Source organism: Lasioglossum baleicum, chromosome 12 (genome assembly GCF_051020765.1).
Source record: "Lasioglossum baleicum chromosome 12, iyLasBale1, whole genome shotgun sequence".
NCBI lineage: Eukaryota > Metazoa > Arthropoda > Insecta > Hymenoptera > Halictidae > Lasioglossum > Lasioglossum baleicum.
Window position 1 is genome coordinate 9845234 of NC_134940.1, and position 13230 is coordinate 9858463.

At 41.9% G+C, this 13230-nt stretch overlaps 2 protein-coding genes across 4 annotated transcripts in view; both read left to right on the forward strand.

The window, feature by feature from the left end:
* Positions 1-9801, forward strand: part of LOC143214273 (uncharacterized) — a 34506-nt gene extending 24705 nt beyond the window's left edge. For 2 of the 3 annotated variants that reach the window (XM_076435083.1, XM_076435084.1), the window contains exons 2-6: positions 5670-5739; positions 6254-6943; positions 7242-7470; positions 7534-7624; positions 7713-9801. In XM_076435083.1, the coding sequence (XP_076291198.1) occupies positions 5670-5739; positions 6254-6943; positions 7242-7470; positions 7534-7624; positions 7713-7823 (1191 nt within the window). In that variant the 3' untranslated portion in view covers positions 7824-9801. The remainder of the gene's footprint in view (positions 1-5669; positions 5740-6253; positions 6944-7241; positions 7471-7533; positions 7625-7712) is intronic. The other variant, XM_076435085.1, reaches the window with a different exon arrangement.
* Positions 9802-9943: 142 nt separating this feature from the next.
* LOC143214268 (lipid scramblase CLPTM1L) lies at positions 9944-13128 on the forward strand. The gene is made up of 8 exons (XM_076435071.1): positions 9944-11012; positions 11236-11356; positions 11440-11660; positions 11738-12023; positions 12138-12326; positions 12387-12559; positions 12641-12892; positions 12965-13128. Exons 1-8 carry the CDS (start codon positions 10759-10761, stop codon positions 13053-13055), a joined length of 1587 nt encoding a protein of 528 aa, XP_076291186.1. The 5' UTR covers positions 9944-10758; the 3' UTR covers positions 13056-13128.
* Positions 13129-13230: the final 102 nt, after the last annotated feature.

Below are 13230 nucleotides of genomic sequence, written 5' to 3' on the forward strand. Positions count from 1 at the left end.
TCCGTGCCAGGACAATGGTCCATTAGTCACGTGGACACGCAGGAATATCGGCACTGGACGTCGACAGAGTGCTCGAGACTGGCCAGATCGATTCAAACCTGGGACCAGAACGAAACCCGTCTGCTTTCCCGACCACAATGAAGCTTTTCTACTCGGCCCCGGAAAATTCCGGCCAATTCTTCGCCGACTGACACGCGATCGAAGTCATCCAACGACTGAAAACATTTTCCTCTAAACGCTCCTCTGGAATACAAACTAGGAAATAATTTATTCAACCACGCTGCTACTTTTTTTCGCTTGCAAATTTTATACACTCGAGATAAGGATATCTGAATTTAAGCATGAAAAGCTGATACAGTAAAATGTGATGTAAAATACCATCGTAATGGTCTGATAAAACCGCATATCGATATCAACGACGAGAGTCCTGAAGGCTATGTGGTTTTAATTATTGTAATGCGAAATGCGAAGGTTAAAATTGTCATTGTTTTACGTAAATTATTTGTATAATACACATTTAGAGCATGCGGAATGACGTGCAGGTTTTTACGAGTAGAAAGGAGAGTTGACGTTCACCTCGACGTGCTTGTGTTATTCTTTATTGGTCGGAATTGCTTCAGGAAGAAATTTCTATTGGATGCATGCTTTCATAAAGCGTCGTTTGGAAAGTTGAATTTGCGTAAACATCCGCCGACTAGTTAGTTACGTTGCTTGTTATTTGCGTAATGTTCCTGTCGAAAGTGAAATATTCGTGGCGAAAATCATTAGCGTCCAGCATTGTTGTAGCCATACATATTTGACAGTGTTTTAAAATTGAAATGTTCTCGGTATAATTTTCGAATAAAGCGGCTGATTGAAATGTATCTTCTTGCAAACATTTTCAAAATATTCTAAAAACGTAAATACTGTATTCATTTACAACTAACGTCGATACATATGTAAATAGAGTTAACTATAGACGTTAGTTGTAACAACGTTATCAAAAACATAAATACTGTAAATAATTTAGATAAAAGTGTATTGACGTTAGTTGTAACAACGTTATCAAGTCCTATCGTCCTCGATGTTTATCTGCTTCGATATCTGTATTTAGAAACATAGCTATTCTCGATTGAACAACCACGGCTCGTTCGTCATCCAGAAAATCGGATATTTAAGTGAGTAATCGGTTGCTCAATCGTGGTTTCAACGTGACTCATCGCGAGAAGGAATTTTTGGAACGGAACCTCTCTCTCCGAGCTACGGCCTCTGTTCCATGGAGCACCTGATGGCAATTATTAATCGCTTTAACTTCGATTGTCTACATATCACACATTACTTCCACCAATAAGTGAATATTGCAGTGCAATTTCCGCATTTTCACGGAATATTCTCCAAAACTCGTTACAAGAGAAAACGTTGTTCCGCCTGCTAAAAAATTCTTTGCATTAATAGTAAGATAAAAAGGCATTTCTTCTTCTAAAAACATTTATAGATAAACAGTAATTCGTTATTAAGAAGGCAACGTTCTACGCATCTCGTCAGCGACTTCCATCTAACAATACGCAGTGACAAATTCGTTCAGGACAAGTGTCCAACGGGCTCTAGCTAATATCGAATAGCGACAAAATGGCGTCTAGGCGACAAAATGACGGAGCGTGTGAAGAACGCAGTGTGGAGAGCGTGTCGTCTTCGAATGAAAAGTCACCGAAGGAAAGAAAAGAAGCGGCAGAGCCAGGGACGCGAAAAAATCTGTTACAGTTATTCGCGGGTCGGTCATGCTCCCTTGACTGTGACCAACTGCGCACCTGGACGGTGTGCGACGCGACGGGACGCGATTTCGCAATTTTCCCAGCGCTGTTGATGTTGGTCCGGCCTCGACGGAGATGCCGGAACAGCGTCGCGCCGCTCCCTTTCCGCTTGGTAAACGCTTCGTTCTCCGCTCTTGTCGTGTCCGCGATACACGTTGATCGAGGACGAATTCTATCTAGCAAAGCCTAAGCCTCGGACCCGTCTATGAAAATTCATGAGGATTTTCCCGGGCGCATCAAACGATGCAACATCTTACTGAAACGATGAAAAATCTCAAATAACATCTGGAATACTAAAGAATAATGTATTTCACTTCATCGGCGAATCAAATTTATAAGGAGTATTTATCAACAGCAATAATAATTAGACTACGTATCTCATACGAAGTAAAAATTGCTTGCACTATAGTTGCAGAACGTAGGTGAATGAAACGAAAACGAAAACTCAGCGTGCGTTTGTTTCATTCAGAGGTTCTTTCCCGAATGATATTTATAGGGGCCATTAATTTCGCCAATAACGATAATTGAGTAATTAATTATTCCCAGCCCGCAGGATCGATAAAGCAGCATTAAAATGCAAGCGTTATCGTTGTACCACAACCCATAATCCGTCCACGAGATTATTTTATCTGTTGTGCTCGTCGTTCCCATTTTCCTTATCGATCCCGAGCGAGTTACATAAAACAGCTCGATGAATCACGGGGACAATAAAAAGAGTGCGAGAGCTGGGAGAGCTTCGACGACGTCGTCATCAAGGATAATTCGCGGGTTAGCATCCTGCACAGTGTCCGGCTCGTTCTTTTCTCGTGCCACATCGTTTTCAGACCAAAAAGCTGGTCCGGATACCGTTCTAGTCTCATTCGCTCGCCCGATTGTTCCTCCGAACTCGAAGACGATTCGTTCCACTTTGAGCCGGAACCCAGTTTATGGTGCACAAGGGATTAGGCCACTTCAGGGTCTCTTAAATTCATCTTCCGTATTTTTTTCCTATGGGAGAGTGAAATTAAAGGAAGATTTGGGATATGATATATGTATATTGCGTAGGTGTTAAAGAGTATTTACGTATTTTTCTTCTACAACACTCTTCGAGCAGACATCGACTATAGTCCCACAAAAAATTTACAATATTATGTATGATCTGTGATGTATTAAAAAGTCCAAGGACCACTAATCTTAGAAAATTATGAAAGTAGACAATATATTAAGAAGTTCCCAGTCCCACCATACCCTAAAAAAAGAACCAAAAATCCACAAATATTTTTAAAAGCTTGTACAACGAAGTTCACGGTCAAAGTTCATTCATTCTGTCCCTCAACACCATTCCATAGCAAGAAACAGTGGCAACAGTTCTAGAAGACCTAGAAGTTAGGTTCCAGATGGGGAGAAGGGACAGTTGCGACAGTGATCCCTTTTATTAAGGTGCAACGAGTTGGCTAGAGGGTCGGAGGGTATCCCAAAGCGGCTATATGTAGAAGAACGAGAAGGAATCGGTGATGTCCCATAAAGCCCGGGAGCCGAGAGGAGAAGGAAAACTTGTTCCCTGAAAGGCACGAGGCAGTCGAGACGGTCACGCGGGGGCCGTTGCGTAAGCGCATCTCGGCGACTTGTTTCCTTCGCTCGTGCATCATTCACTTTCCATATTAATCCTCTTGGAAGGCTGACCTTCGACTGGACTTTACTCGACCGGCTGAAATTCGACCTCGACATCGCGGCCCTCGAAGGCCGCCGATATCAGATTCTGGGCCGCGATCCGTGGACCAAGGGAACGCGCGATATCTCGATCCCTTCGACCCAGAAATTTCTATTCTTACCGAAGGTGAAAGGTCGGGAGACTCCATTGAAACGATTCCCCGTCAGCGGAGACGTTTGCTGGAAATTCAGGGTAAAGGGTATATGTAGTCTGTGGGAAAAATATCTTCTCTCACACAAGAGGATCATAAGCTATTCCGAATCATTAAAAATTTACATATATCTTCATTGTAAAAATTGTAATTCACAGAAGTTGGGTAACAACTAGGGATGGGATCAAGTTCAATATGTACTCACGAATCCGAGTCAATTTCAATAACCAAGTTTCATTTCATGGGTTTCGATTACTACTTAAAAGCAATAATGTTCCAATGATTATATTTGAGAAGTATTCATTTTATATAAACTAACATCGAACCTCGTAATGAGTACTTACAAGTTTACCTATAAGTACTTCGATGCTGAAAGGTATCGAATCTTTCACAAATAGTACTCGAATCTTGGAAATCAGTACCGCATAATAGGTTTTAAGCACAAATTCGTACCTATTTAAGAATAATATTTTATTTACAGTACTTGGTTTTATCCTATTTCTTTTTTTATCCATGATATTTCCTGCTTTTGAAAACACTATTTCTGAAGATACAGAAGTGGCCATTATACAAATTCATTATACATTCTTTGCGTTTTAAATATTGTGACTTTAGATAATTTTCCACTTCTAACACAGCGAACGATGAAAAAATAATGATTAGAAAAAATCAGAGAAATTTCCGGTACGATATTCATTAATCTGTTCGACCAAGATTCGAATATACTTGCAAGTATTATTTCCGTTTATCAAAGTACATACTTGTAAAAGGTTCGAAACTGTCTGGCATAGGTTCGAGTATACTTACGAGTATTATTTCTGTTTTTCTAAGTACTTATAGAGAGTCCGAATTCAATCAACCAAAGTTCGAACCTGTTTGCGAGGTACTTGATCACATCCCTAGTAACAACTTCTTTCGCAACTGCGATCGTTAGAGCTATTCCTATTGTTAACAGCTTTCTGGAATTTTCCGACAGCTCGGAACAATCAAGTCAACGACATTTACGATCGTTACATTTAATTTGAAACAGCTATCAGCCCGTTTCGATCTCGCGAGGGGTTCGTGTTGCGAAAACAGCTTTTCCAAAGTGAAAATTCCGGAGGCTAATATAAAAAATATTTTATGACTGACCTGAATTTCACCAAAGAGAAATCTTCGACGGAAAGAATAAATAAGTGTCTATTGTTCTGCTAACATTTTTAGCGCGACGATGGACGATTAACGTATTTCTTGCGTTAAAGCGATGCTCCCCGATATTTTGATTTTATAATTTGTACGTTGATCAAGATGCTCGCGTGTTGCTCTCCCACGATTTCCATCTCGGTTTCGCTATTCGTTTCGGAGCGAACTCGCGTGGAAAAGAGTCCGCGTAACGGGATATCTTGAACACGTATCGTCTAAAACCGTACTGGTGACTGCACCACCTGTGTGTCACTGTGGTCTCCTTCGGTCTTTTTCTGTTAAAGGCCGTGCTGAATATAAGTTACAGTTTAAAATTTCGGTACACCTAACCGGATCGCGGAACTGACCTCAAATCCAGAACCAACTCCCTATCGATCCTCCTGCTATGTACAACTATGAACTTGATTCCAAATCATTGTACACTGACGTAGGAAAATAAGGAGTTACAAAAATGGAGTGCAGTTCGTTTGAATAAAAGTGAAAAAATTTTTGGTCGGTAGAAATGTTTCCAAGTTCAAATAGCTCCGAGGTTAAAAATAAAGTAAATAAATAATGTGTTGAGCTACGCCCCACAGAAAGAAAGACGTTAGAAAGCCGAAGTCCCAGCGACCGCGTAAAAATTCATCTAAAGGCAACCGCGCGAACTTCCGCGGTCCAATTACGTCGCGACATAATTTCCTGTCTGGTCGAAGACGTAGAAACTCGGGTGTACGTGTTCAGGTGCGACACCCTGTATACGTCCGCCGTGAATCATCGGATCACGCGTAGCACGTTCGCGATCATTCAGATGCCTCGAGGGCCGTTGCGCAATCGATCATTCAACGACGTCGGCTAACAGCGCTCGTTTCTGTTTCAGGTACACGCAGATGACGCGATGACGCTGCACTGGTGGATGCACTGGTTCTGGGTTACCGCTCAATTTCTCGGTGCGTTCGAAACGATCCTCGGGGGAATCAAGGACGACTTGATTTTATTCGCCGTTCGCGAACAGCGTGCATTGTTCACGGTCCAGATGCAATTCGAAACGTTCGCGAATTCGCAGACCGGGCGTCTCCGCGAGCCAGGGATCAAGGTCTCTGCGGCGAGGATCCGCGATCCTCGACACGGTTTCCCTAGATCCGCAGCTGGAGACCTTGATTCCTGCGCAATGGCCGAGCTTCAACCCCCAACGGCTCCTGTACACCCCCCGCGAACGCTCTCGTCAGTCGAAAGTTTGCGATTTATTAGCTTGTGCCGAAAAATCTTTTCGCAATCCGCTCGATCTAGTTACGCAACACAAAAGCTTGGACCTCGAAATTGTTAAAAAAGTGTACACACCTAACGATTTTAACAAATCTACCAAACAATCTAATCAAATCAGCTCGATAAAAATTCGAGGACCGCCTGTATCAGCAAAACCGGATTCAAACCAAGTTTCTAACAAACAAATTTCACGTTCAGTGATTCTAGGGAACCCAGTGCCGTCCAGCACGGCAGAACCTCGCGTGCAGAGTCGTCCCAGCTCAGAGCCAACACCGGAAGTGTCATCAGTAGACGCGGAAATGGTAGAGGCTCGACCGGGTTTCCGAGTAGCAAAGGCGATCGGCTTCAATCCAGGAACGAACACAGCCATGGTCCTGGACAGGCTGCCGTCCACAACGGTTTCAATCCCCGTAGAGGCCAGAGGAAACGTCGTAGTAACGTCATTGGACCCCGTTGCGGAGGACTTCCGGCGAAGTTTTGGAAACGGAACGAATCTCGAGCCGGTTGGTCGGCCCAGTAATTCGGAAAGGGTTCGGGGACCTCTGACGAAGAAGGATAGCAAGATTACTTGGATCCTAACATCGAACAAGACGGCTAGGTCGAAGTATGAACAAGAAGAGAGGTTGGAGGAGAATGGGAACCGGAACAGCAGCGTGGACTTCGTCGAGGACCTCACGGTGTTGCCTCTTCAGGAAGAGGTGTCTAGAATCAGGCTGGTACTGAACAAGACCAAATCCTCGACGCTGTTGTCTGCATCCTCTTCGTCCCTGGCTTCGTCGGCTGGTGCATCGGGCATTAGAACGTTCAATCGGTCCGATGATGATTTTGAAATCGATGAGGAGCTAGTCAAGCCGCAGCTATTTGCCACCGCTGCGTCGATCCTCGAAGGTGATCTAGCAAATCCTCGTCTTGCACCTCAGTGTCGCCAATCCTCGGAGCCTTCTCCGTGCCATCGATCCATAGAGCCTTCGCCGTCCCTCCAACCCGCATTTTTATTTAGAACCTTCTTCCTTGACCTTGTGTCTAATTATGTAGACCCTAGGCGACATCAATCTCAACTCCCATTTTTATATTTTTCTGATTTAGTAACGTGGCAGTCAACTAAATGAAAAATCATTTTTTCCATTAACAAAAATTAAGAAGCCTATTGTAATAGGATTTTCAATAATTGTGCTGGACATTTCAGTTGGCGTGAGCGAGTCAACACGTCTGAGCCGAGCCAGGAGCGCGTTTCCCAAAGATTTCCAAAGGGATCAGGTCCAAGCGAACCATCTGCCTGACTACATCGATGGCGAGAACTCGCAGCAAGAAAACTCCTCGAGGTCCACAGTAGACATCGCCGCCATCACCGGAAGCTGTCTCGCGACTGTTGTCATACTCAGCACAATGGGTAGCCTCGGATTCATTATGTACAGGTAATTATCTCGGTGCAGAGAGCCAAGCCGCTCGGAAGAGGTTCTAACGAGTTTGCGTTGCAGGCGTAGGTACCTGAATCCGCCGCAGACCTTGAATAGCGATAAGTGCAGTAATCCCGATAGTTCCGGTTACATCGACGATTCCACTATTCGTGTGAGTATTAGCAACGTGGATTCTACGAAAACGTACAGTAGCGGCAGGAATGTCTTGGTCCTTGACTGATTTCTTCCTTTTCCTGCAGGATAACTCGGAGGAGATGTACAGCCTGGACAACGACTCGTTCCTAAACTCGTTGGAGGCGATGACAATACAGAACTACTGGACGGACAGCGTGAAGCACACGAAGCTATGACAAAAGAAGATAATCCAGCCGGGGAAGAGGATGGAAACGTTCAGTATTTCCGACGGTGAAGCTCACGAACAAATTTCATTGTTGGAGCAATAGTACTTAACGCGACGCGTGCCGTGCGTTTTCATTTTCTTTTTTCTTGTTTTCACTTTTTAACGGATGGACGGAAGTGAATACCGATAGCGTTTACTTTCTTCTGTACTTTTTACGTCCCTCCTCTCTCGCTGAAGCGAACAAAGCGTTTTTATCCGTTCCCGCAGGACTCGATAGTTGAACTCTAGCCTACTCGATAGGGGGAGAGAATCGTTGACGACTCATCAAAATTACAGGACGCGCACGCATTCCTATATTCCCGTATCGTTCAGACACACGATCGGGGATATTCTTACACACGCCTGGATTTTGATTTCGTCACTAGCACCGTTCCGTATATATATTTTTCTACCGTTACTATTTCGCAGCGGCGAGCATCGTCGCCTCGGGCTGCAGTGAAATCGGTTGGTGCAATAGGATGTACTTTATCGATGCGCGGTTAACGATAAATCATTAGAACATTAAGTACAAATAAAACCGTTAATTTCTAGCTAGATATATAAATAGGGATGAGAGGGAGCGAGCGGTGATTTGATATGAACGAACTCCTACGAGAATACTAAAGTCGTCAGAGAATACTTCCAAAACTACGAGGGTAGCCACCAAACTTTATCATTGAACCGAACAAGCGGCGTTATCCGAACGACTCAACTAAACTCGCGTTAGCATTCAAGAGACGGGAATAGCCCCAGTCAGGGTTGAAAGCCATATTCGGTCGATTAGATTAGACTCCGAGAAGTTTAAATGTCCGACTAACTCTTCAAAAATGTATTATACATAGCCCCGATCTCGAGGACTGTTTTCACTCCTTGAATGTAAATAATGACTAGACTGCGGACCTTTTGTGCAACATGAGAATTGTCAATTCCAAGCGGCTGGAGTTCGATAAAAGTTTATCAATTTTCCCGCGATCTAGTAATGCCCGCTAAAACAGTGTGCGTCGAATATTTTTTCATGTCGGTGTGTACAAAGTTTCATTCGGGTGACGCTCCTTGTGAGTTTCTTTTGCTTATAGTGTTTGAATAGACCTATGTCTGTATTGTTTTATGATTTAGACGGCGATCTTCGGTGGCCTTTCGTGACCCTGTGCCATAAGGCACTGAACTATCGTTAAAGGCTGCAACGTACGTAGTGGCTTTCTATTTTATGATGCAAAAGAGACAGGTTGAACCGTTGTTACCTGTAAGAGAACTCCGAGCGAAAGAAATATTTCTACGCGGTAAAGTAAAAAAGGACATCCTGTATATATGTATTATGAATTTCCATTTATACGACCACGTTTAGGTATCTCCTCTTAATTTTGTGATCAAGCTTCAAAAACGTTTCTTACGGTCTTCGAACCTGAAAGAGAGTTATACATACGGTTCTAATAGGATAACGGAAGAAACAGAATATTGTAACTCGCTTGCACACGTTTCTGTCGGCTTCAATGAACACAGACTATTTTCGAGAAACAAAAAGAGAGAACAAACGAAACCGGGCTAACGAAAGGATCGGACCAAATACATTACGTAGTTCGTAGCTTCATGCCTTTACAACATATCCAGCAAAACCGTTCGCGAGGCGGAGATATTCGATTCGTCTTTTTCCACTAACGACTTCTAGCTTGTATATATGTATGTATGTACGTGTGTACAATAATTACGAATGTATCTACTAGGTGTGCAAATTTCTGCGGCGGCGCTCGAACCGTCGTCCTCGAAAACACGATTTACGTTCTAGTAGAAGGTTAGCGCGTGTTGTTTCAAATATATTTCTATACCGAGCCTCGCGCTATCGAGGAAAAACAGAGTTTATTGTGATAGATCGTAGCGTTTAATAAATGTAAAATTATCACTGATTCATCTTATGGTAACGGTTGTGAATAAACCACTCGTATTATTATTAATCGATCGGCTGTCAACCCCCTTCCATCTGCTCCCCATTTGCGAAATTCATTGCTTCATTAATAGACTTTACAAATATAAATATATAAAGCTCTAAAATAAACGAGTCAATGGGTTACTGTTAAATTCATAATAATATTTTACAATATTTCTTATAGAAATCTTAAGCAATATTTCTATAAAAAAATATAATCGCTTTCAAAGTTTCCTTGAACTTTATTATTTGATAAGAAAAAAAATTGTAAGACTCAAGTGCAGCCGTTGAATAGGCAACCCGGTATACAGGCGCGCATTCATTATACTTCCTTTAATAATTCTGCGTATTCTTAAAAGTAAACCGAACATTGAATGTATTATTGAACATTCGTTCTTCAGATGTTATAATTTACAATTTCACAATGAAAATTCATGAAAAAAATCGTAAATACTAAAGCTTTCAAGATTTACGTCCTCAATCGCCAGAGAACTTTTTTTCAAGCTCGCTTTATCGAAGCTTAGAAATACAAGGAAACGTACAGTGTTAATACAATAAATTCGCTTGAAATTAATCCGATTAATTAATCGTGTACTAATTTCGAATTTTTTCTGCTTGATTTTCATATTGTCCTTATAGTTCAGTCGCATTCCGCGAGCGTCGCGATGGTGTCGACGTCATAAGTGGTCATATGTCATATTGTCATCACATTGTCATATGTCAGTGGTCGTGCCACGATTGCGAATTGCGAATTGCCTTATCGGTTATGTTTCTCGACCGGCAAAATTCTGTGAACAATTTGCACGTGGTTGCGTGGGTCAAATGTCAATGAAGTCGTTCGCGTAAGACATTGCGCGTCGCTTGAACGGAATCGCGCTTTCACAATTGTGCGTCTAGCAACCGAGCTACTAAATATATTTATATGTTATTTAACTGTAAACGGTGACGTACCATGTTGTAAGCATTAGAAGAGAAAACAAGAAAAATGCAGTGGCCGTCGCTGAACCTGATCTTGACGGAGATATTTTTAGCTTACATCGCCTACATAATTTATAGTTTATCGCTGTTATTTGTGGCACCGATTTGCGAAGAGGGGAAACCGTGTTTGACAACCTACTTGAGCAATAAGCCACGTTTGCAGTTGCAGGTTTACAGTTCCGTCGACAAATACCCGAATAACAGTCTCCACGAGTTTGTTTATGGCATAGAGGATTTTAATTACACGCATCCAAATAATTTGTGAGTGCACGCAAATGTTTTCTTGATATTGAGAAATTGTACAATGAAAAATTTCGTAAACTTGAACACTGCCTTATTTCATTTCCGATTTTCCCTGAAGCACTTCGCGAAGAAGAAAATAAAATTTCAATCCATCTCGATTTCGTTGGATTTATAAAATAGTGAATTTCCTTGAAATTCTATAGTTTAATCTTTCAGTAAAATTTATGAACGTTCCTTCCAGCCCATTGACATTAAATGTGCCACGCAGAACAAGGAATAATGGCACGTTATACTTCTACGTTGTCGTTGCACCTAGCTCTAGGAAATACAGCAAGAACATTGCTATTAATGATATGCGAAAGGTAAGTGTTATTAAATGTAAATCATACTAGCAAGTACATTTCATGTAATTCATCTAAATGATGAAACATACGACATGTTTTAGGATCCATATACATCGTTCACTATTATTAAGATGACACAGTACACAGTTCCCGAAGCAAAGGCTTTTAATTTATTAGGGGAGAAAGACTCGAACTTGCAGAAAAAGAAAGAATTTATACGCCCGGTGACCCATATAAAGAGCCGGGTAATGTTTACAATAATGACTGACGACGTGAAGCTTCCTGTACAAGGTCTACCCATGGAGCTGGTGAATCATTTAAAGTATACAATTAATAATTATATCGTTCGGCTTAGCAGCTGTTTCCAGACAAATCCTTCACGATCTTCTGCTTTTTCAGGATTGTACATGGCAGGACATTCTTGCCGATCATTAACAATGACTTTCTGCAAAGCAGACACAAAGATTTAGTGAGAATTACACCCCAGAATGACATGGTTAATATTACATTGCAATATTCGCCGATGTCTCTTGGAAAGTTGAGGCTACTGTTGCAAATTGAGCCCACAATGCATGCTATGAAGAATCTCGGATTCTCAGAAAAGGATATAGATTCGGTGAAAGAAATTTTTGCTGATACTAATATATATATTCTGGGAGGGACGTTCTTCATTGCAGCTATTCACGTATGTAGTCACTTATGCTAATAACAAATCACATAAAATTTGAATCTACATAATGCTAGGTTTACCGAGCGCTAAAACTGACTGTTTTACATTACTTTTCTACATCGTTTGCAGTTGCTGTTCGACTTCCTCGCGTTTAAAAACGACGTCAGTTACTGGAGACAGAGGAATGATTTGATTGGCCTTAGCAAGTGGACTGTTATTTGGAGAGGATTTAGCCAGACTGTCATATTTCTCTATTTACTGGATCAGGGTTCCTCCTCGCTTGTTCTTATTCCTGCAGGAATAGCATCCATCATCGAGGTAACGAATCAAACGCGTTTTCTAGCGTACGACATGCACACTTGTATATTTTCTCAACAGATGTGGAAGCTGAAGAAGGTATTCAAACTCAGGCAGAGCACAAGCAGCAAAAACGCGGCCGAGATAAAGACAAGAGAGTTTGACGCGGAAAGCATGCGATATTTAAGTTACTTATTGTATCCGCTCGTTATCAGCGGAGCAGTATATTCTTTGCTTTATCAACCACATAGAAGGTAACCGACACGTACGCTGATTGTGACGTAAATATTTAATGAATGCACATAGATATATACCATAAGCATTGGTCATTTCAGCTGGTACTCCTGGAGCATAAACTCATTGGTGAACGGTGTTTATGTGTTCGGATTTTTATTCATGTTGCCGCAGCTGTTCGTAAATTACAAACTGAAATCTGTGTCGCATTTACCATGGAGGGCTTTTATGTATAAAGCAGTTAACACGTTCATCGATGACGTGTTCGCATTTATTATTGTTACACCAACCGCGCACAGAATCGCTTGCTTCCGTGACGACGCAGTGTTCCTCGTTTATCTGTATCAAAGATGGTGAGTCATCTTTTTAATTAATTGCGCGGGGAGGTAGAGAGTTACAGTTTCATATTGTATATCACTCTACAGGCTGTACCCCGTGGATAAATCTCGTCCAGACGCTGACACAATTGGCGAGGAATCGGTGAACTTCGGAAACTCGGATAAAAAGACAAATTGAGAGACGCGGGATAAAGATAAAACTGTTCTATAGAAATAAAAATATATTTTCCACTGTTTGTGATATAGTGAGATACCAACGAGTTATAGATGCCTGAATCCAACAAAGCAAGCGTATCTCAACGAGGCTTACTCCATTAATTAAAAAAAGGAACACTCGACACGGAAAGATCCGC